Genomic DNA, 25,402 nt, shown 5'->3' on the forward strand with positions numbered 1-25,402 from the left:
GGTGTTACGGCACCAGGCTGGTGGCGGGTCCGCCTTTAGTCAGCCTCCAAAGCCGTTTCGGTCTGGGAACCCCCCTTTTTATTTTTTGTGAGGGTTGCACGGATTTTTTGCGCTGGGAGGAGGCAGCACAGCCGCATTGCCTTCTAAGCCCGGCGCAGGCATTCTGCTCAGGAATGCACTGTTGGTCTATTAAAGATATTACAGAATACAGGTATACAAGCCAATTTTGGATTAATGGGTTTATGAATGCACATAGATGAATGAGGCAAAAACATTGCCAAAAAACTGAACGGACAAAATAAAACAAAGATTTTAAACCGACTTTTCAGCCCTATGTTTCCCAGCACTGCTCCCTCTATATTGTCATCTCTTACAAACAGGATGTAGCCATTCCCAGTTCTATTTCCAATTCTGGAATTTATTTTCCTAGTATAAATAATTTACTTAGGTTTTTAGGATTAGGTGTGTGTGTATCTGCATCTGTACCTACATATTCCTACATGCACAACAGTTGATCGTGTGGCATCCAGGGTTTTTATATATGAAATGCATATTTTTTACTTCTAAGACACAGGTGTAAGCATTATAAAATAAAACTATTCCAACCTCTTATTCTGGAGGAATATTTTATGCAGCTCAATGCAGGTAGAATAATTTGGGGAATGTGCAGTTGCTGTATTTTACTTCAAGCACAAGGTGGTGCTGTTGGCCAACACAGCAAAAATTGTCAAAGAGTAAATCCTCCTCACAAAAGCTGTGGCCATTAGACAAAGCAATATCAAAGAAACAGGCAGCAGCTCCGTCTTGTAAGAGAACAATCATAAATGCAAGGAGGAAAAGGCTCCTGAATCACTCTCCAACAACAAGAAGACCAAAGGAAAGAAAGGGAACCAGGTGCTTTACAAAGAGCCTCCTTGTGCTTCACTTCTGCCTTGGGAAAAGCTGCAAGAATGCAGAAAAGCCACCTTAACAGGCAAGTCTGGGCTTTTTCTCTGTATCTCTGCCTTGGTATTGTGGTATGTGAGTCTTTCCGCTATTCAGTGCCTGAGGAAAAGAAAAGTGGGTCTCTGGTGGCAAGTGTGCTAAAGGATTTGAAAGTGGATGTGAAGGAGCTCGCTGCTCGCAGGGCTCGGCTGGTTTCTGAAGGCACCAAGCAGTATTTCCAGCTGGATCCTCACTCTGGGAATGTGATATTAAATGATAAGATAGACCGAGAGGCTTTGTGTGGTCAGAAGGACCCTTGTGTCTTACTCTCAGAGATTGTGCTGGAAAACCCAGTTCAAGTGCACAGAATTGAAGTTCAAATAGAGGATGTGAATGATAACTCCCCCAGTTCTCTAAAAAGGAATTTCTTTTTGAAATACCTGAGCAGACTCCCCTGAATACCCAGTTCCTACTGGAGAGTGCTACGGATGCAGACAGAGGAGAAAATGCTGTTCAAAATTACACACTTACTCCAAATGACCATTTTGGGTTGGATGTTCAGAGTCACAGTGATGGTACCAAATATGCAGAATTAGTACTTGTGAAACAGCTGGACCGGGAAGAGGAAACACGTCTTTTCCTGATTCTGTCTGCTGTTGACGGAGGGGCCCCAAAGAGAACAGGCACAACAAACATTATCATTGATGTTCTGGACAACAATGATAATGTGCCACAGTTTGCTCATTCGCTGTACAAAGTGAAACTAATGGAAAACACCCAGCCAAGTACACTTGTAACAAAAGTCGAAGCAACTGACAGGGATCTGGGCTCCTTTGGGGACATCACTTATTCCTTCAACCAGGTGCCACAAAATGTGCTGAGGTCATTCATGTTAAACAAACATACTGGGAAACTTATAGTTGCAGGAACAATTGATTATGAAGAACATAGAAATTATGCAATAAACATCAAAGCCACGGATGGAGGGGGATTGTCCGCTTACTGCAAAGTCATTGTAGAGGTTGAGGACAGGAATGACAATGCCCCAGAGGTGACCCTCACATCCCTCACCAGCCCCTTACCAGAAGATTCTCCTCCTGATACACTGGTGGCGCTTTTGCGTGTCACAGATAGAGACTCTGGAGACAATGGAAGAACTGCCTGCACCACTGAGGCAAACTTGCCATTCGTGTTAAAAGCCTCACAGAATAACTATTACCAGCTGGTGACCCAGCAGTCCTTAGACAGAGAAAAAGCTTCCGAGTACAACATCACCATCACAGCCACAGACAGAGGCTCTACTAGGCTCACTTCAACAAGAATTATTAATGTCCAAATCTCAGATATCAATGACAATGCTCCAGCATTTGAGAAGTCAACATATGAAATGCAATTATGGGAAAACAACATTCCAGGTCTGCTCATAGGTTTTCTACATGCCAAGGACCTGGATGCAGAGCAGAATGCCAAAGTGACCTATTCTCTTTTGCCTGGGAAAGTCAGGGATCAACCTGTGTCCTCTTATGTCTCCATCAACTCTGAAACTGGGAACCTGTATGCCATCCGATCTCTGGACTATGAGCAGATGAAAGATTTCCAGGTGACTGTGAGGGCTGTGGATAGCGGTTCTCCTCCCTTGAGTTCCAAAGCTATGGTCCAAGTTGTTATTGTGGATGAAAATGATAATGCCCCGTTCATCCTGTATCCTCTTCAGAACGGCACTTCCCCATCCAATGACCTGATTCCGAGGGGTGCTGAGGCTGGCTACCTGGTCACCAAGGTGGTGGCCGTGGACAGAGATTCCGGTCAGAACTCTTGGCTCTCCTATGAGCTCCTGAAGGCCACAGAACCGGGGCTGTTTAGCATTGGGGTCCAGAATGGAGAAGTGAAAACCATGAGACCCATTAATAAAAGAGACAGCTTGAAACAGAAACTTATCATTGGAGTCAGAGACAACGGGAGCCCTCCCCAGTCCACCTCTGCAACACTAAGCATTCTGCTTGTGGATGGCTTCTCTGACCCTTATATGAAAATTGTGGATGTCCCAAAGGATGAAGTGGTGCAGGAGGAAGACCGTTCCCTGACTATGTATCTGGTCATATGCTTGGCTGTCATCTCATTCATCTTTCTGGTTTCTGTGTTGGTGTTTATTGCCATCAAGATTCAGAAAAGGAGGAAGTTCATAGAGAGCTCAGCCCTGAATTTCTCAGTAGGGCCAAATTTCCCAGAGAACTGTGGAGATGCTGATGCTGGATCCCTTTCCCGGGCATACAACTATGAGGTGTGCTTAGCTGGTGGGTCTGTGAACAGCGAATTCAGGTTTCTCAGGCCCCTCTTTCCTGTGTTTTCTGTGGAGCCTGCTCACCTTCAGGGGGATTCAAGGATTTCACCAGGTTCCCAAGATCTTTCCAGTCATGCAGCAGAAAGTCAGCTCATGAGTCAGGTGAGAATAATTAATTTAATATATTATTATTAATTAATGAATCTGATTAGCCTCAAAGTAATTAATTGATGTTTGAACCCCACTGAATCATTAGAAATGATAGGGTGATCTTTTCATTGCGCCTAATGTGCTCTTCTTCTGATCTCTTGGCTTTTGTCTTTTTGAATATTCCCCTCCCAAAAAAAACATGTTTCATATGAAAGGGAACCATGTATAAAACAATATAGTTGACACATTAGCATAAATCTAAGCATAATATGTACTGGATGACTGTTTATTGCCATTGTTCTCAAACAATAAAATAGGTCCATATTGTCCACAGGTAGGTCACAATGTCAGGAAAGAAGAAGGATCTGGGTGAGCTTAACACACATAAAGCTGCCTTATACTGAATCAGACCCTTGTTCCATCAAAGCCAGTCTTCTCTACTCAGTCTGGCAGTGGCTTTCCTGGGTCTCAGGTTGAGTTTTTTAATATCACTTCCTACCTGGTCATTTTTAACTGGAGATGCCGGGATTGAACCATGGAACTTCTGGATACACTGAGCCATTGTCCTTCCCCATAGAAGAGAATACTCTATAGACAGATGTACTTTATTTCCTTTTAAGAACATAAGAAGAGCTCTGCTGGATCAAAGTAGGGGTCCATCTAGTCCAGCTTCCTTTCTCACACAGTGGCAAACCAGCTCCTCGAGGTCCAACGACAGGGCATAAAGACCGAGGCCTTCCCCTGATGTTGCCTCTTGGCACTGATATTCAGAGTTTTACAGCCTCTGAACATGGGGTTCTATTTAGTCACGATGTCTAGTAGCCAGTGATAGACCTATCCTTCCTAGGAGGTCTTCCTGCCAAATACTAGCCAGGATCAGGGCTAAGAGTGTGTGACTGGCCCAAGGTCACCCAGCAAGCTTCCATGGCATGAGAGGGGATTTGAACCTGGGTTTCGCAGGGCCTACTCTGACACCTTAATCACCACACCAAGCTGGCTCTCATGATTGTGCCTAATCCCCTGCTAAAGTTGTCTGTGCCTGTGGGCATCACTTACCATTCATTGATGGCACAGTCTGCCCTTTGTTTTCCATCTTTCCTGCAAAAGTCTATTTCTTCAACCAAGACAGTAGAAGCCACCACACACTACATTTTTAGGTGGACTTGTAATAAAGTTTTGTGTGATCCTAGAAATACAAGTTGGATTTGGCATCCACACATTTTTAAATGTGAGCACTGGGTGACATGCTCTTTGGAGAGGGTGACAGGCTGCAGCTCATATGCAAAAAGGACCATGAGATCTTTATACAGCTTGTTGCTCAATGTTGCTATATATTAGTAAATACACTTGTTCATTGTTAAGTGTTACGAGATTCTTGCATTTTATGTGTGTGGGTTAGTTTATTTGGGTTAGTTTGCAAGCGGGTCCTGAAAGATCAATTAAATTTAAATGCAGATCCTCCTTCAAAAAAGTGGAGAACCCTGGTTTAATTGACAACATACAATCCTGGTTTTCTTCTGCTTGGACCACAAGATGGCAGTGTTGGCAAACAGATGAGTTGCAACTTGTATTTCAGACAGAATATTTTCTAGCAGCATTAGGAGAAACTTATGAACAGACAGACTCCGAAGCAAGAGGGACGATACATTGGAAGCAAGAGGGAAGATACAATGGAAGACTGAAGGAAGGGAAGCAATGAACACATCATATCAGGATTAATTTTTCCAACAGTATTGTCTCTGGATAGTACCCAGCTGCTTCATGTTTTGAAAACCATACCTGAGAACCTGGGAGACGCTGGCATCATGGAGAACAGCTTTAGGATCAGACAAGGTCTGTATCTTTTGTTCTTCCTCTCTCTGTCTGGAGTGGTGTGTGTCTCCATTCGCTATTCTTTGCCTGAAGAGAAGAAAAGTGGGTCTCTGGTGGCTAATGTGCTGAAGGATTTGAAACTGGGACCAGGGGAGCTCTCTGCTCGCAGAGCCCAGCTGGTTTCCAAAAGCAGTAAGCAATATTTCCAGCTGGATACCTATTCTGGGAATCTGTTTGTAAATGATAAAATAGACAGAGAAGCTTTGTGTGGTGAGATAAATTCTTGCTTCCTGTTGTCTGAAATAGTGCTCCAGAACCCCTTAAAGATCTATAGTATTGAGGTACAGATAAAAGATGTGAATGACCATTCTCCTGAATTCTCCAAAAACGAATTTAATTTAGAAATTCCTGAGCATGTCCCAATAGATAGCCGATTCTCCTTGGAATCTGCCCAAGACACAGACTTGGGTGAAAACAGTATCCAGAACTACACACTGAGTCCCAATGGGAATTTCAGATTGGATGTACAAAGTGATGAGTTTGGGAGTAAATATGTGGACCTTGTTCTGGAGAAGTCATTAGACAGGGAGAAGGAGGCTCAGTTTGTGCTGACTCTCACAGCTGTTGACGGAGGGATGCCACAGAGAACAGGCACAGTTCAAATAAATATTAATGTTCTGGACAACAATGATAACTTCCCTCAGTTTACACAACCTGAATATAAAGTGAATCTAAAGGAAAACAGTCCTCGTGGTACTCTGGTGGCGAAAGTGGAAGCCAGAGATTTGGATTTTGGTTCAAATGCACAGATCTCTTATTCATTCCATCGGGTCCCTGAGAAAATTCGTCATTTGTTCCACCTGAATGAAAACACTGGAGAAATCACTGTTTTGGGTCCAATTGACTATGAAAAAGAAACCAACTATTATATGAACATCAAGGCAACAGATGGAGGTGGTCTTTCAGGCCACTGCAAGGTTCTGGTGGAAATTGAGGATGAGAATGACAATCCACCTGAGATATCGGTCATATCTGTAACCAGTCCTTTAGCAGAAGACTCTTCCATAGACACCCTGGTCGTGCTTTTCAGTGTCACAGACCGAGACTTTGGAGACAATGGCAGGACCTCCTGCTCTGTAGAGATGAACTTGCCCTTTCTGTTGAAAACCACTGTGAATAATTATTATCAACTGGTGACCCAAAGGCCACTGGATAGAGAGAAAGTCCCTGAGTATAACATCACCATCACAGCTACTGATCGGGGCTCTCCCAAGCTCACTATGAAAAGAACAAATACAGTTTTAATCTCAGACATCAATGACAACTCTCCAGTGTTTGAGAAGACAAAGTATGAAATGCAGTTGTGGGAAAACAATATTCCGGGTCTGCTGATGGGCTCAGTCCATGCTGTTGATCTGGACATGGAGCAGAATGCCCAGGTGACCTATTCTCTTGTGCCTGGAAATGCCAGCGGTGCTCCCGTGGCCTCTTATGTTTCCATCAACTCTGAGAATGGGAATCTGTATGTCCTGCGATCTCTGGATTATGAGCAGATCAAGGAATTCCAAGTGACAGTGAGGGCTTCAGATGGGGGTTCTCCTCCACTGAGCTCAGATGTTGTTGTTCGAGTTGTCATCCTGGATGAAAACGATAATGCTCCCTTCTTCCTCTACCCACTTCAGAACAGCACCTCCCCCTGCAACGACCTGGTCCCCAAGTCCGTGGAGGCTGGTTACCTGGTGGCCAAGGTGGTGGCTGTGGATGGGGATTCGGGTCAGAACTCTTGGCTGTCCTATGAACTGCTTAAAGCCACGGACCCTGGTCTTTTCAGCATAGGAGCCCAGAATGGAGAAGTGAAAACCAGGAGGCCACTGACAGAGCGAGACACAAACAAGCAGAGACTGATTATCCTGGTCAGAGACAATGGCCATCCTCCCCAGACCAGCACTGCCACACTGAATATACTTCCGGTGGATGGCTTTTCTGATCCTTATCTGGATATTGCAAGTGTCAGTCATGAAACCAGTGAAGAAGACGGCTCCTTGACGATGTATCTGGTGATCTGCTTGGCTGCGGTGTCCTTTGTGTTCCTGATTTGCATCATTTTGTTTGTTGTCATCAAAATGCACAAGAAAGAGTCTAGTTTTATCACTGCCCTTCCTCAGTTCCCACCTGCCTTACCTGAGATCCCAGAAAGTGGTGTCGATTCTCAGAGTGGGTCACTTTCCCGGACTTACCACTATGATGTTTGCCTAACCGGTGGATCACTAAGCAGCGAGTTCAGATTCCTCAGGCCTCTCATTCCTGTATTTTCTATGGGGGACCCAAACATCTCTGAGAATCACAGGATTTCTTCTGTCTCTCAAGAGACCCCAGAGGAGGTAGAGTGCCGAAAACAAAGAGAACAGGTATGTAAGTTGGTGTTGTTAATTCCGCGTATACTGAAGACATTTTAGCAGGATTGTATGACTGAATGTAGTTTTTGTTGAATTATGAATCATATTTGATTATTTTCCCCATCCCCTTTTTCTGAATATTGTTCCTTGTATGATGGCTAGATAGCTGCTGACCTGTGTAATATCCAGTCTCCTGATGTATCTCCTTTCTGATTATCATTTTTCCAGTTGCCTTTCCTGTGAGACTTTGTTCCTCAATGTCAGCACACAAATCTCCTGATCTTGAGTAGCGTGTGAGCGTTTTCTCTCCGCCCGCCACCATGCTTCTTCAGTCTAACATATCTCCAGTCTCTCTGTCCCTGGACTGCTCTTTTTCATCCCATCTTTTACTACGACCCCCTGCCTTTTTTGCCAAGTCTGGGAGTTTCCTCATGCTTTGTTCCCCTATCCACTGGATGCTTTTCCCACTAAACATGGCTTTGTATGGTAACCGGAGTTACTGCATGCCCCCCCAAGGGATTATTTTTAAAATTTGTGTTCCCCTTTCCCCTGTCGGTCTCAAGGCAGACTACAAGTATGATAGAGTTAGAACATTGAATTGAGTTCGGCATGTGACCAGTTATCTGTAAATTATAAATGAAAATGTATAACTTTAAAGCCTATACTTGCGAACCCTGATGTAATATATAAGGCAGGGGTGTCAAACTCAATTGTTATGAGGGCCCGATATGTGATAAATGTCACTTGGTCGGGCTGGGCCATGCCTCACCAGCCCAGATTGAAAGTAGGGGGGGGTGGCTTCTTCCGCTGGCTCGTGGGCCGGATAAGAGTCTCAAGGGGCCTGATGCGGCCCGTGGGCCTTACGTTTGACACCCCTGATATCAGGTGTTTTAAAATGCAGGACTATTATCCACACTTTTTTCCTGCAAGTATATTTGCTGCATATTTATTCACTCTTCCATTGTTCAAAAGACATACAGGCTGAGTTACAAGATGAGATTTCAAAACAATATAAATACAGAATGATGTGTGAAATGAACAGTCCAGCTACAAAGATACCAGCAGTTCAGAATAAGAGCAATCACTATTCTCATTAAAGCAACATCACAATCGATTCTCTACAGCAGCCCTATTTGTGCAGGTCACAAACTCTCTCTCTCTCTCTCTCTCTCTCTCTCTCTCTCTCTCTCTCTCTCTCTCTCTCTCTCTCTCTTCGATCGCACTATATTTCCCCTTTTTAATATACAAATCCAATGCCTCTGTGACCGACATAACGCCTTTTTTACTAAGCGACAGGGACCCCAAGGCTACATTGTCAGTGGCAAGATTTGTTTCAATCCTTATATCCCTCCAACACTAGATATATGCTGCTCAAGATCAATTGATCAAGGAGCTTCTAAGGGATAAAAAGGAAAGGATTTCACCTTTCAGGTCCTCTCTCTTAGTAAAAGAGACATTAGCAGACAGGGTAGCCCAGTCCCCTTTAATAACAGGCCCTCACTCAAACACTAATTTCATTTATCGGGCTTAGGAGCTCATACAGTGTTCCATCCATATGCTATCACCATTTATTCATATCGTATAATCTTTAGACTGAGATATTAACTTGAGGTTGTGTGTTTCTTTCTCAGAAATACATAGCCTATAGTGTTAAACAAACGAGTTAACTTTTACTTGTGGTTTGAACCTAACACTGAAGAAAGTATGGTAGAGGTTACAACGTTTTTCTCTCCCCTTGGACTTTTGAACTGTTTCCCTATGCCAGCATTTGGGATCTTTTCATTTAGCTTTAAACCGCTCTTCACCTCAGGTTCACTCAGTCAGCCTAACTCTTTACCTTCCAACTGCCTCACTGCCAACTCCTTAACTGCCCTCCTAACTGCTGTTTTCCAACTGTCTGTCCCTGACATTCCATCATCTCTCATTGGTCTCTCTTAGGGAGAGGAAGAACCTAACCTGTCCGTCCCAACCATCTTCAGCATTTCCACAACACCATCAGGGAAAGGAATGCCATGCCAGACTGGCAGGGTTGCTAACTGCAAAGCCTTATTTCATATCGTGTGTGTGTGTGCACAGAGAAATACTTCCAATGATAAATACGGTGTAGAGGTACCCTGAGATTGCTGTTAGTGCCACTGCTCCCCAAAACCATATTTCATGAGTTCCCATTCAGTTCTCTTTGGCAATACGGTTCCTACTCCATGGGGTATTTTTCACGGTGGATTTTGCTTCGGTTTCGAATCGGAGCAAACAATAAACCGATTTAAATAGCTTTTTCATGGCAGCGCAGATTCTCCCCCCATCCCGAGGCATTTTCAGTTTTTCACGGGAGAAACATCGCACTTCTCTGCGCTGCTTACGTCTGCTGCCGCTCATGACTCACCACTCCAAATCCGCCTAATCCTGCCCACTCTTCCCATGATCCTGTGTGTGTGTGTTTGGGGGGGACATCCTGAGAGTGGCAAATCCAAGCCAAAACTCCTGTCACCCTTCTGAAGAGGAGCAGCCGGTCTGCTTTGGGTCTGCTGGGGCGAAACAGCCATGGCCCAGCTGCCAGGAGGTCCCGCTGCCCAGCGCCAAGGTTGGGGCAAGGAGTGCCCAGCTTCCCCTCCCTGTTTGTGGCGCCCCCTCCATTGTTTTCCATCCTACGCATGCTTTCCCTGCCAGTGTGATCCTGTGTGTGTGTGTTGGGGGGGGGCATCCTGAGAGAGGCAAATCCAAGCCAAAACTCCCATCACCCTTCTGAAGAGGGGCAGCCAGTCTGCTTTGGGTCTCCCTCCTGCCGGTGCAATGCTGTTAGAGCGGCAACTCCCCCAGCCAATCACCGTTCTTGGGGGAGGAGAAAGGAGATGTCCCGGGGAGCGAAGCAAACATTTTTTCATGGGCATCCGAACAACAAAACACGTGTCCACAGTAAAGATCGTCTCAAAAGTGGTTTGGATTGCCTCTCTTTTAACCCGGCTTATTTTGCTCAGTGGGGGAAAACACGGATCTGCAGTGAATAACCAAAATTTGACTCCGACGCAAATCAGCGTCCAAACAGCAGCAAATCTCCGTGAAAAATACCCCCATCTGAAGGTTATGTCTCCATGTAATTTGTACTACATTGCTGACTAGGATACAACATATAATTGGAGATGATGATGATGATGATAATTTATATTATTATTAATTAATATGGCCACTGACTAGCAGAAAAAATAACAAGAGGTCATCTCAAAGCAGCAGTCCCTATGTTTTATCTGTAAAAGGCTTTGTGAGCATGTCATAGCTGTGAGAAACACACACAAATACACTTCAGGGACTCTGACGGAGCTGAATGCTTGTTTACTGTAACAAGTCTCAGGAACAACCGTAGGAACGATTAATGCATCTTCACTAAAATCAAGAATATTATAATGGCTGTCGACTTCGTCATGTACAAGTTTGGCAGGCGAATACACTCCTTCTGACAGCTATGATCACCTGTGTCCAGAGCCGTTAATCTCCTTGCTTCACTACCATCTGACCTGGGCATCTGCCAACCAGCTTTGTGGCTGTGCAGAAGCTGTGGTGGAGTTTTGTTTCCTTCTCCCTTGTGGTCACTTTTGCATCTGCACAGTAGTTGAAATAGATTTTCTCCCAAGGTCATGCAGAATTGGGTCCAATTAAATTAAATATTTGTGTTCAGGGTGGGTGGGGTGACTACAACTCCTATCAGACACTGTAAAAACGCACAAGTGAGATACATCAATAACACAGACTTAGATGAACACCAAATAGTAAGATGGTTTAAAAGTAAGATGGTTTTAAAAAAAACACCACAATGTTTAGAAATAAGTGTTTGACCAGTTTGTTCACTTGTTATTTAAATAATTGGCTGTGGGTTTTCTGTGCAGCCAGAAAACAGAACATGAGCCGAACTGACGGGTCTTTAAACATCCCTGAGTGCCATAGATTCGGCCCTAAAAAGGCCTCTTATACTTAGATTCATCTTGAATTTTCCTCTAACAACACATTCCTGAGATCTAAGGGCGAAAGCCCTTAGGAGGCCAGGAAGGCGCTGTGCTGGCATCCGGGGTCCCAGTTCCGGTGTCCGGGCAACTTACACCAGTGTTAGTGGCCCCAACACTGGCATGAAGGCCCAGATGCTGGTCCCTGGGTGCTGCCACAGCAGTGTCACCCCGGGATGCCGACGGGCTTTTCGGTGGCAGCCCAACGCTGTCAAAGGCCGCACTGGCATCCCGGGAGGCATTCCCGTGGCATTCTGGCATCCTGGGAGGCATTCCCGTGACGTTCCAGCAACCCTATGAGGTTGCATGGATTTTTGCCACCGCAAGGAGGTTTTGGTAGGGCCAAAACCTCCTTTGGAGGCAGCGCAGCCACGTTGCCTCCAAACAGCGGCACAGGCATTCCTCTCAGGAATGCACTGTAAGTGTGCTCCACCTATGAAGCTTCCTGTTAGAAGTGCCAGTTATTAGTTCCAAAATTCTACCTAATGAAAAACCAGAGTATTTAAAGTTTTGGCTTCTTCCAAATTAACGAACTCATCTTTTAAAATCAATGCCAATGGGTCTTATCAGTATGCTCAGAGACAGGTCTTCTCTGTCGTGGCCCCTCCAGGATAGAAGTTCTTCCCCAGAACATTCTGCACCCCCCCCCACTTTCCTTGTACAAATAAACATTTTATTCTCCTGGCACCCTGATTATTACAGTTGCTGGTGGTTTTATTGTTGTTACAAAGAACTTTTAAACTGCTGCTTTATAGTTAATTTTAGTGCAGGGTGCTTTTACATTATTTTTGAATTTGTAAAATACCTCATAACTAGATTTTAAAAAGAGTAAAGGATATAATTTTTAGAAAGTGAACTTCAATTTATATCACAAAGGCTGGAGTGTATGTTTGAGTATTGCACTGTGTAATTGTTATGTGGGTCATTGACTGTATTCAATGAATGATGATAATGGTGGTGGTATTGCACTTAGAAATAGAACCTGGTTTGTACACGCATAGCCATGACTTAATGATTGTTACTCTGGAACCTGGCCCCCCCCCCCCGGTGCACACTTTGGTTTACTTTGGTCATGAGATAATAAAATAAATGAAACATACACATATGGGGAAAAGGACGTTTCAGCTGTCCAACAAGCAAGCTGGGGGAGAATGGTATTTCTACTGTCCAACAGATAGATGCACATATTATGTTTTAATGTCGTCAGTGTTTTAATATTGAAATTGTTTTCATGATCCCCACCTTGGGGACATATTTGGGTGGAAATGTGGCATATTCGTGCTTTAAATAAATATCAAGGTTTTCCTAATAAACCCACCCACTTCTTAATCAGTTCTCCATCTCAGGGAAATACACTAACACTTCTGGGGGAACTCACAGAGGTTGGTGAATTCCAAGAGTCTATAGAAGCCAATTGTAAGTTAGGAGAATGTGCATTATGAAAGATTATAAACAGTGCAAGCTCTCCATATGCAAGATAGTTCGTGTTCAGTCACAGGAGGAAATTTAGAGGTGTCATATTATTGTACAAACACAAGGTGGTGTAATTGCACAACGCAAAACACATTTTCAGGGAATTTCAGCTCTCCCACAAAGCTGCCGTTTTCCCATAGAAGGGATCTCAAAGAGAAAACAGCCTTCATTGCAGGCAAAGAGTAATAAAATTCAGGAGAAAAAAGCCACCGCTATCTATAACTAAAAGCAAATACAGGGGAGAAAGGAAATATTTGGCTTGGAATCACATGACAGACAATCACTTCCAACAGCTGCTTTACAAAGAACCATCCTGTGAATTGGCTGTGCCTTGAAGGAGGCTGAGACAATGGAAATACATCAAAACAAGAGGCAAGTCTGTTATTTTTTCTTATATCTCTGCATGTGTGGGGCAATATGTGAGACCTTGCACTATTCAGTGCTTGAGGAAAGGAAAAGTGGGTCTCTGGTGGCAAATGTACTAAAGGATTTGAAAATGGATGTAAAGGAGCTCTCTGCTCACAGGGCCAGGCTGGTTTCTGAAGGCACCAAGCAGCATTTCCAGCTGGATCTTCAATCTGGGGATGTGTTATTGAAGGACAGAATAGACAGAGAAGTTTTGTGTGGTCAGAAGGACCCTTGTGCCTTACTCTCAGAGATTGTGCTAGAAAACCCATTGCAAGTGCACAGAATTGAGGTTGAAATAGAGGATGTGAATGACAATTCCCCCCAGTTCTCTAAAAAGGAATTCCTTTTGGAAATACTTGAGCACATGCCAACAAATACCCGATTTCCAGTGGAGAGTGCTGAAGATGCAGATAGAGGAGAAAATGCTGTGCAGAATTACACGCTTAGTCCTAATGACCATTTTAGGTTGAATGTGCAAAGTCACCCTGATGGGAGCAAATATGCAGAATTAGTGTTGGAGAAACAATTAGACCGTGAAGAGGAAACACGTCTTTTTCTGATTCTATCTGCTGTTGATGGTGGGATCCCAAAGAGAACAGGCACTGCAAAAATTATCATTGAAGTTTTGGATTCAAATGATAATACTCCTCATTTTGATAAAAATATGTACAAAGTGAAAATAATGGAAAACAGCCAACCAGGCTCACTTGTTGCCAAAGTGGAAGCACATGACTGGGATCTTGGTTCTAATGCAGAGATCACTTACTCCTTCAGCCAGGTGCCAGATGATGTACAAAGAGTATTCAAGTTCAACAAACTTACTGGGGAACTTACTGTAGCAGAGAACATTGATTATGAAATAAATCGAAATTATGCACTAAATATCAAAGCAATGGATGGAGGGGGGCTCTCCGCTTCCTGCAAAGTCATTGTGGAGGTTGAGGACAGGAATGACAATGCCCCAGAGGTGACCCTCACATCCCTCATCAGCCCCTTACCAGAAGATTCTCCTCCTGATACACTGGTGGCGCTTTTGCGTGTCACAGATAGAGACTCTGGAGATAATGGAAGAACTGCCTGCACCACTGAGGCAAACTTACCATTCATGTTGAAAGCCTCTGTGAATAACTATTACCAGCTGGTGACCCAGCAGTCCTTAGACAGAGAAAAAGCTTCCGAGTACAACATCACCATCACAGCCACAGACAGGGGCTCTCCTAGGCTCACTTCAACAAGAATAATTAATGTTCAGATCTCAGACGTCAATGACAATGCCCCAGAATTTGACAAGTCATCATATGAAATGCAGTTATCGGAAAATAATATTCCTGGGCTGCTCATAGGTATGGTGCAAGCCAAGGACCTGGATACAGAGCAGAATGCCAAAGTGACCTATTCTCTTTTGCCTGGGAAGATCAGCGATCAACCTGTATCCTCTTATGTCTCCATCAACTCTGAAACTGGGAATCTGTATGCCATTCGATCTCTGGACTATGAACAGATAAAAGATTTCCAGGTGACTGTGAGGGCTGTGGACAGCGGTTCTCCTCCCCTGAGCTCCCAAGTTATGGTCCGAGTTGTTATTGTGGATGAAAATGATAATGCCCCATTCATCCTGTACCCTCTTCAGAATGGCACCTTCCCATCCAATGACCTGGTACCCAAGGGGGCTGAGGCTGGCTACCTGGTCACCAAGGTGGTGGCAGTAGACAGTGATTCTGGTCAGAACTCTTGGCTTGCCTATGAGCTCCTGAAAGCCACTGAACCGGGTCTATTCAGTGTGGGGGCCCAGAATGGAGAAGTGACAACCATGAGACCAATTAATAAACGAGACACCTTTAAACAGAAACTTATCATTGGCGTTAAAGACAACGGTCACCCTCCCCAATCCACCTCTGCAACGCTAAGCATTCTGCTAGTGGATGGCTTCTCTGACCCTTATATGAAAATGTTGGATATCCCGAAGGAGGAAGTGGTGGAGGAGGAAGACCGTACCCTGACTATGTATCTCATCATATGCTTGGCTGTCATCTCCTTCATTTTTCTCATTTCTGTGATGGTGTTTGTTGCCATCAAGATTCAGAAAAGTAGGAAGTTCATAGAGAGCTCCGCCCTGAATTTCCCAGTGGGACTAAATTTCCCAGAGAACTGTGGAGATGCTGATGCTGGATCCCTTTCCCGGGCTTACAACTATGAGGTGTGCTTAGCTGGTGGGTCTCTGAACAACGAGTTCAGGTTTCTCAGGCCTCTCTTTCCTGTCCTCTCTGTGGAGCCTGCTCAGTCCGAGGGGGTTCAAAGGATTTCAACTGGTTCCCAAGATCTTTCCAGTCATCAAGCAGAAAGTCAGCTGAGGGGTCAGGTGAGAGTAATTTGCTTGCATTGAATGATTAAATGTGTTCATATGGACATTTCTAATATTTGAACAAAACTCTTGGCCACTATCTAGTATGGTCTCCCCCCAGTGGCAATTAAGCATAAGTGTTGTCGCGGGTAAGGTTGGTGGTTTGGAGTGGTGGACTGTGATCTGGAGAACCGGGTTTGATTCCCCACTCCTCCTACACACGAAGCCAACTGGGTGACCTTGGGCAAGTTACAGCTTTGTTAGAGGTCTCTCAGCCCCACCTATCTCACAGGGTGTGTGGGCAGGGGAAGGGAAGGTGATTGTAAGCCGGTTTGAGTCTCCCTTAAGTGGTAGAGAAAGTTGGCATATAAAAACCAACTCTTCTTCTTCTTCTTCTTCTTCTTCTTCTTCTTCTTCTTCTTCTTCTTCTTCTTCTTCTAAAACATTTTTAATTAGAGGATAAAAATGATTTTTCTCTTTTTTATAGGTGGGAGAATATTAACAATATTATTGATGCATGTTTATCTAGTACAGTTATACAAAATAATGGGTAACTGAGCATAAACTTAAGCATTTCTTCCAAACTTTATCTGGCTTCAAACTGTTTTTGTTTTCTAATCAAACAAAAAGTGGACAAATTGGAAAACATATTTTTGGGAACACAGAGTCTTGCTTTGAAGTCACCATCTTGAGAAGTAGATAGAATTAAAGAATGGAGGGTTGGTTGAAGAGAGGAAGTAATTTATTCCAATAGAGCCCAATTCATTCCCTTTCAGCACTCAAGAAACATCCAACGTTTTTGATTTTGAGTAGAGATTGTTGAACTGGGAAAGGCTGGCGCCATTGAAGATAGCTTCAGGAAAGACAACCTTCATATTTTTTGCTTTTACTCTGTCTGGCATGATGTGCATCTCAGTTTCCTATTTGGCGTCTGTAGATAGGAAAATGGGTCTCTGGAGAATGTGCTGAAGATTGAAAATTGTGACGAGTTCTGCTTGCAGAACCCAGTCTGTTTTGACAAGCCCCAAGGAGCACTTCCAGTTTGTACCTGCTGTAGGAATGCATTTGTAAAGGAGAAAATAGATTGAGAATCTCTGCTTAATAGTCTCAGATCAATTTTTGGACAACAGTGATAACTTCCTTTAGTTTGCACTATCTGCATATGGAGTGAAGTTAAGGGGAAGCAGCAGACCTCAGGTTATTCTGGTCTCTGAAAATAGAAGCCAGCGATTGGGATTGGAATTTAAACATGGCATTCAGCTACTAGTTCCATTGTGTGTGCTTGAGTAAATAAAAGGACAATCATAAGCAGTTAAGCATGTCAACTAAGCCCTACACAGTTATAACTCAGAATAACATCTGCAGAGCTCCCTGGAGAACCTTCACTCCAGGGCTCTTTACAGTTCTGCTATGGAGGGTGCTGGGTTGTGTTTGTTCCCTTCCTCAGTGTTTTCTACTTATGGGCTGCACTGGCCTGACGTCAGAGGGTGTGTGTATGTGTTGCTGCATGCATTGGTTGGCTGCTTTTTTAACTTCAATTTTTTTTAAAAATGCTAACATCGGGCATGACAAAGAGTTCTGGTGAGCTTGAAAGCTTGCACACTGTTATGTGTCAATGGGTTGGTCCTGATAAAAAGTATTTCATGCATCCTGTGCTTCCCTGTATGCAACTCACAGGACACCAGAACCATACCACATGGCACTGGTGGATTTTGGGGGGTTGCTGTGGGCTCCTCTACAATCATTATGCTCTATACATCTTGGTGAGAGATTTTTCTTTCACATTTGTTCCCTCCGTTGATGGGATAGGATACTGACTAACAGCTATCGGCAATGCACCAGCATTGAGGTTTTAGGTTTGGGCAACAAGTCACTAAAAGAGGCTGAGGAAATCACTATATGGAGCCAATGTGATTATGAACAATAAATGAGCTCTTACATAAACATGAATGTAAAAGATGAAAGTGTACTGTTCAAGAAGTGTGCGGTGGCTCATGAAAGCTCATACCCTGTCAGAAATTTTGTTAGTCTTTAAGGTGCTACTGGACTCTTGCTCTTTTTTACTGCTAACCTTTTACTACAAGATTTCTGCCTAGCAACTTGTTTGGACTTTTTGGTTTCACAGAATTATCTAGATTCTGATCAGTCTGACTTTCATCCTGGTGTTGATACTGAAGCTGCCTTGGTTGGTTTAGTTTATGATCAGTACCAGAAATTTTCCTGGGCTTTTTAGTGACTTTTGAGGCTTTTGATTTCCTTTTCTGTCATTGTGTTGACACTACATCTGCAAATTCCACATTGTATGGTTCTGATCCTTTTTAAAGGGAGCATCATAATTACTGAAATTTTCCCAATTTAGAAATCTATTATTTTAAAAAAGGATGAGATTATCTCCATTAAAGACTTCACTGAGACTGACAGCTATACCCATAAATATCTGATATTCTTAGATTTACTATTTTATTTCCCAGTTCAGCTTGTATATTAGTTCTTAAGAGCTCCACAGTTTGTTCAAATTGATATCCATCCTTTATTAAGCCAACTACTTTTAATAAATGTATCCTAAGAATCTGTCATCATGACAACTATATCATCTGTTTAAAAGATCTCAGTGATCTTTTCCTGTATACCAATACCTTGTATATTTGGTCCAGATCTGAACTGTATTGCCAAAACTTCTGTACATGTATCAAACATGCTGTGTCCTGATATTAGAGGAGCTATAACAATTCTGTCTTTGGAGTAAGTACATCCTAAATGAAATCTATCTAATGTCTAAACCACTGACCAGATTCAAATTTTAGTAAAACTTATCTTAAGAAATTCTATTCAATACTATCAAATGCCTTCTCATTATCTGTAAAATAGAGTCTACTGATGTAAAGGTAAGTTTGCATATAATGAAACATTCTGATGCAAAATGATAAATTTGAGATGGATCCAACCAGCTTAGCTTTTTGGTGGTCAAAGGTGAACCCTCCATTCCTTTTTCACAAGCAGAAAAACTGGTTGGATATAATATTCAGAAGACCATTTCATGGGCTAGGCTAGATAAGTTGCTGTGAAGGAATTTGGTAAGCCTTGTGTTCCTTTCTTATTTTGTTGGTTTACTAAAACATATACACGAATGATTCAGGTATCCAACAGGATCCAGCTTTTTGTACTTCCACTGAGAACTGCTGAGAGCTGCAAAAATAAAATCACTGCTGAAAATATTAGGTGGCATAATGAAATTTCTAGGTGCCTTGGTGAACTGCGCTTGGGATTTGTAAAGCTCTCATCTAGCCATTGGGACAACTGTTCATATTTTATGGGATACCCAGGTGCTCAGAGACTGTTCTTGGGGTAAAGCTGGGAAAGAGATATAGGCATAGAATGGCACTGGAAAACAGGTAGGGATGGAGGTAGGCAAGGTGGAAATTTTCTATTGGAATGGTGTGGTAACAAAGATGCTGCCATAGGTTTATATTGGGGAAAGGTTGAGAGGTGTCTGATTTTATTTAGTTTTGAAGTGTGCAAGATTCTTGGGAGGGGGTTGCTGTTATGTGACGTGGATATTGAGTTGCTGCGGATGTATCTGTAGAAGGAAAAGGATAAAAGATGAATGATACTCACAAGCAAGGTTTGGGCACAAGGGATACAATAAATTTTCTGGGCAGTTTCTGGGCAGTTGCTGTATGCTGTGGCGGTTTGAACTAGTGTGGTAATAGATAATATTGATGGACCATTACTAAGATTTTTACACAATATCCTGGGAATTCCGAGAGGTGTGGCAGTAATAGATTTGAGACGCGAGATTGGGGAGATGTCTTTTGAAGCAAAGGCTTGGTGAAGAGCATTTACTCTGAAAATTAGGATATTGCAATTGGATTCAGAATCAGGTCTTCTTGGATTAGTTAAGCTGGATCATCATGCGAGTGATTGGGACAAATATTTGGAATTTAAATTATTACGTCTGGTCATTAATAATTATATGATAGGAATTATGAGTAGTTGTGAATTGAACTAGTGAATTAAAAGATATTTGAGGGATTGTGATAATAAGAATATGCTGGTTAGAGCGCACAGAGTATGTCCATTTTTTTCAGTTGGTATTCTTCCCCTGATAAAAATGCCAAACTACCTGTTTGAATTATCTCTTCTAAAGTATAGAAGAGCATATATGCTTGGGTATTTGAACACCTTGTCATCGGCTGTGCTGTTAGGAAGATTTAATGGTATTCCATTATCTATAGATCATATTCTTTTGGGTTGCCCTGAATTTTCAGATTTGAGAGCTAAATTTATTTTTCCTTTGCTTAAGCAGGACTCTGTCTCTTTAGAGGATAAGTTAGGGTTACCAGGTCCCTCTTCGTAACTGGCAGGAGGTTTTTGGGGCAGAGCCTGAGGGCGGAGTTTGAGGAGGGGAGGGACTTCAATGCCATTGAGTCCAATTGCCAAAGCAGTCATTCTCCTGGTGACCTGATCTCTATTGGCTAGAGATCAGTTGTAATAGCAGGAGATCTCCTGCTAGTACCTGGAGGCTGGCAACCATAGTTGAAGCAATTAGCTCTTCATGGACTGTTGTAATATCTCACCCAGTGTCCTTCCACCCTTCCATAGTCATTTCCACAGAGAGAGGTCCTGGGCATACTAACAATGTGAGAGTGATTGAGATTGCTGTGAATAGAGCCATGACATTTCTGGCGGTCTGGGCCCATTGTTGGCTTGACATGAAATCAACATTTGTATTCAGCTGGAGAATAGTTTCAATACTTGAGCCTGATTTTATTTACCTTATTTGGATCATGTTGTTATTTTAGTTCCACAATAATCTTGTTTATTACTATTATTTCATCAGTTTGGGCTCTCTATTACATTTGGTTTTCATTACCATTAGTTTCAACGAGAAACCAATGTGCTGTAGTGGTTAGTGTCGGCCTATGATCAGGGAGACCTAGGTTGGAATCCCCATTCTACCATGGAAGCTTGCTAGGTGACCTTGGGTACAGTCACATTCTCAGCCTAACCTACCTCACAGGTTTGTTGTGAGAATTAAATCGAGGAGAAGGGAGGAGAATGACATAACCACTTCGGGGTCCCATTGGGGAAAAAGGTGAGGTATTAAGTAAGTAAGTAAGTAAATACCTTTAACATTTTTTTCTTTCACTGACCTATCCAAATGTGGATGAAATTCTGCCTTTCTCAGTGGATCCTCCTTCACAAAACTTAATTGTTTCCAAATAGGAATAAAGTATTCTTATTTGGAGACAATTAAATTGCTGTCTCATAGGACAGGCATATGACAGTTTCCCCTGAATTCTGAAGAATTTTTTTATGGGATGTCTATTTCTAGAAAAATTGAGTCCCCATTAGAGGGGACTCTCTTGCACCTTGTCTTAGTGGACTTTGGTGCTTTTTTCTCCCAGCCAGGCTCATAATACCAGAAGAGATCAGGCTGGGAGAAAAGTATTTCAAGAACTGGAGTAAGGCAAGGAGGAAGCAAGGCTTAGCTCCCATCACCTTTCTCCTCAGTTTTTTTTAAAATAGAATCCTCATTTCTTTACACAAAAACCTATTCCTAGTTTGCATGAAACAGTTCAGTATTGTTTTCTCAAACTGGCATAGGTTCTCCAGGATCTCTAGCAGATATCTTTCACATAACCTACTGTCTGGTCCTTTTAAGTGGAGATGCCTGAGACCTTCTGCATGCAAAGCTGAGGCTCTTCCACTGAGCCACAGCCCTTCCCCAATTCTACATATTCAACTAATTCTACTTCTACTTCTGTAGCATAAATGAAACTGTCTCAAGGCCATTCAGACAGAGCAATGATTGGGGTAAACTGGAAATGTAGCTTTTCAGTGTAAGTGTCCATTAACTCTAGAGGCTGAAAAATGTCCCTATCAGTTACATTCTTTGCTGAATAAGCCTTCTCTTGCTTGCCCTTCCCTTACGTTGTGTATGCGTGAAAGGAAGAGAGCCATTTCTGAAGACTCTCAGAAATTACTGTAGGTTGTTAATTTTTAGTTACCAGATTTGGTCTATTAAACATATTAATGAATACAGGGATATTAACGAATACAGAGATACAAATCAATTTTGGATTAATGGATTTACGAATGCACATTTCTGCTACGTAGATGAATGAGAGGAAAACATAGCAAAAAAACCTAAATGGACAAAATAAAATAAAGACATTACACCCAGTTTCTAGCCTTACATGGCCCAGCGTTGTTTCCTCTATACTTCCATCTTACAAAGAGGTCTTAGCCATTCCCAATGCTATTCCCTGTCTAAAGTTTATTTTCCTAGTATAAATAATTTACTTAGGTTTTTAGTATTAAGACTCTGTTTGTCTTTATCTACATCTATATATCTCTACATGCACAACAGACTATGATGCAGCATCCAGGTTTTTTAATATATAAGATTTTTATTTTTACTCATAAGATACAGGTGTAAGCATTATGCAATAAAACCGTTGCCACCTGTTATTACATTTTCTGTGCAGAACAATGAAGATAGAATAATTTGGAAAACACACAGCTGCTGTATTTTACTTCAAGCACAAGGTGGTGCTCTTGGCCAACAAAGCAAAAATTGTCAAAGAGTAAATCCTCCTCACAAAAGCTGTGGTCATTATACAAAGCAGTATCAAAGAAACGGGCAGTAGCTCTGCATTGCAAGGGAATAATCTGAAAGCTTGGGAGGAAAAGGCTGTGGACCAAAGGAAAGAAAGGGAACCAGGTGTTTTAAAAAGAACCCCCCTGTGCTTCACTTTTGCCTTGGGAAAAGCTGCAAGAATGCAGAACAGCCAAGTTAGCAGGCAAGTCTGGGCTTTTCTTCTTTATTTCTGCCTTGGTGTTGTGGTGTGTGAGTCTTTCCGCTATTCAGTGCCTGAGGAAAATAAAAGTGGCTCTCTGGTGGCAAATGTACTAAAGGATTTGAAAGTGGATGGGAAGGAGCTCTCTGCCCGTAGGGCACGGCTGGTTTCTGAAAGCCACAAGCAATATTTTCAGCTAGATCCTCACTCTGGGAATGTGCTATTACAGCATAGAATAGACCGAGAGGCTTTGTGTGGTCAGAAGGACCCTTGTGTCTTACTCTCAGAGATTGTGCTGGAAAACCCATTGCAAGTGCACAGAATGGAGGTTGAAATAGAGGATGTGAATGACAATTCCCCACAGTTCTCTAAAAAGGAATTTCTTTTTGAAATACCTGAGCAGACTCCCCTGAATACTCGATTCCCGCTGGAGATTGCTAAAGATGCAGATAGAGGAGAAAATGCTGTGCAGAATTACACACTTAGCCCTAACGACCATTTTGGGTTGGATGTTCAGAGTCACAGTGATGGTAGCAAAAATGCAGAATTAGTATTGCAGAAACAACTGGACCGGGAAGAGGAAACACGTCTTTCCCTGATTCTGTCTGCTGTTGATGGAGGGACACTAAGGAGAACAGGAACAGCAAAGGTTATCATTGATGTTCTGGATACCAATGATAACACCCCTCAGTTCTCTCAATCTCTCTACAAAGTGAAACTCATGGAAAACAGCCAGCCCAGTACACTAGTAGCTAAAGTTGAAGCAACTGACAGGGATTTTGGTTCCTATGGGGACATCACTTATTCCTTTGGCCAGGTGCCAGAAAATGTACTCACATCATTCATTTTGAACAAACATACTGGGGAACTTACTGTTGCAGGAACAATTGACTATGAAGCGGATAGAAATTATGCCATAAATATCAAAGCCACGGATGGAGGGGGGCTCTCTGCTTACTGCAAAGTCATTGTGGAGGTTGAGGACAGGAATGACAACGCCCCAGAGGTGACCCTCACATCCCTCACCAGCCCCTTACCAGAAGATTCTTCCCCAGATACAGTGGTGGCCCTCTTCCGTGTCACAGACAGAGACTCCGGAGACAATGGCAGAACTGCCTGTACTACTGAAGCAAACTTGCCCTTTGTGTTGAAAGCAGCTGTGAATAATTACTATCAACTGGTTACCCAGCAGCCCCTGGACCGAGAAAGAGTCTCAGAGTACAACATCACCATCACAGCCACAGACCGGGGCTCTCCCAGACTCACTTCAGCAAGAATTATTAATGTCCAAATCTCAGATGTCAATGACAATGCTCCAGAATTTGAGAAGTCAACATATGAAATGCAGTTATCAGAAAATAACATTCCAGGGCTGCTCTTGGGTTTGGTGCAAGCCAAGGACCTGGATACAGAGCAGAATGCCAAAGTGACCTATTCTCTTTTGCCTGGGAAGGTCAGCGAGCAACCTGTGTCTTCTTACGTCTCCATCAACTCTGAAACTGGGAACCTGTATGCCATTCGATCTCTGGACTATGAGCAGATAAAAGATTTCCAGGTGACTGTGAGGGCTGTGGACAGCGGTTCTTCTCCCCTGAGCTCCGAAGTTATGGTCCGAGTTGTTGTCATGGATGAAAATGATAATGCCCCGTTCATCCTGTACCCACTTCAGAACGGCACTTCCCCGTCCAATGACCTGGTTCCCAGGGGGGCTGAGGCTGGCTACCTGGTCACCAAGGTGGTGGCCGTGGACAGAGATTCTGGTCAGAACTCTTGGCTCTCCTATGAGCTCCTGAAGGCCACAGAACCGGGTCTGTTCAGTGTGGGGGTCCAAAATGGAGAAGTGAAAACCATGAGGCCCATAAATAAACGAGACAGCTTGAAACAGAAACTTATCATTGGTGTCAGAGACAACGGTCACCCTTCCCAGTCCACCTCCGCAACGCTAAGCATTCTGCTAGTGGATGGCTTCTCTGACCCTTATATGAAAATTGTGGATATCCCAAAGGATAAAGTGGAGCAGGAGGAAGACCGTACCCTGACTATGTACCTGGTGATATGCTTGGCTGTCATCTCATTCATCTTTCTGGTTTCTGTGTTGGTGTTTATTGCCATCAAGATTCAGAAAAGGAGGAAGTTCATAGAGAGCTCAGCCCTGAATTTCCCAGTGGGACCGAATTTCTCAGAGAACTGTGGGGAAGCTGATGCGGGATCCCTTTCCCGGGCTTACAACTATGAGGTGTGCTTTACTGGTGGGTCTCTGAACAGTGAGTTCAGGTTTCTCAGGCCTCTCTTTCCTGTTTTTTCTGTGGAGCCTGCTCAGTCCCAGGGGGTTCAAAGGATTTCACCAGGTTCCCAAGAAGTTTCCAGTCATACAGCCGAAGGTCAACTCATGAGCCAGGTGAGAATAATTAATTTAATATATGGCTATTAATTAATGAATCTCATTAGTCTCAAATTAGTTAACTATTTGATATTTTACCCCACTGAATCACTAGAAATGAAAGTATAGGGTGTCTGTTCTTGTACATCTTCTTAAACATCATGCTTCATAGGAAAGAGAACCATGTATTTAGTAAGTGACACTTTAGTGTTAACCTATGCATAATATTCACTGGACTACTGTTAAATGCCATGATTCTCAATCCGTGAATTGCAATCATAAAATATGCAATCATACAATATTGGTCACAATGTCAGGAATGAAGAAGGAACACACTGAGCTTAACACACATGAAGCTGCCTTATACTGAATCAGACCCTTTATTCAGCAAAGAAGTCTTATCTACTCAGATTGGAAGTGGCTCTCCAGGATCTCAGGTCTT

At 43.0% G+C, this 25,402-nt stretch overlaps 1 protein-coding gene across 6 annotated transcripts in view; it reads left to right on the forward strand.

Moving 5' to 3' along the window:
• LOC130489117 (protocadherin beta-16-like) overlaps positions 1-25,402 on the forward strand; it is a 184,730-nt gene that overhangs the window by 64,948 nt on the left and 94,380 nt on the right. The window contains exon 1 of one of the 6 annotated variants that reach the window (XM_056862841.1): positions 5,161-7,575. The exons of 3 other annotated variants lie outside the window; for them this stretch is intronic. In XM_056862841.1, coding sequence (XP_056718819.1) covers positions 5,161-7,575 — 2,415 coding nt within the window. Of the gene's footprint in view, positions 1-5,160; positions 7,576-13,377; positions 15,796-22,560; positions 24,979-25,402 lie in introns of those variants that run through there. 2 more of the 6 variants (XM_056862837.1, XM_056862840.1) reach the window with 2 other exon arrangements.

The sequence above is a fragment of the Euleptes europaea genome, chromosome 17 (assembly GCF_029931775.1).
Source record: "Euleptes europaea isolate rEulEur1 chromosome 17, rEulEur1.hap1, whole genome shotgun sequence".
Classification (NCBI taxonomy): Eukaryota; Metazoa; Chordata; class Lepidosauria; order Squamata; family Sphaerodactylidae; genus Euleptes; species Euleptes europaea.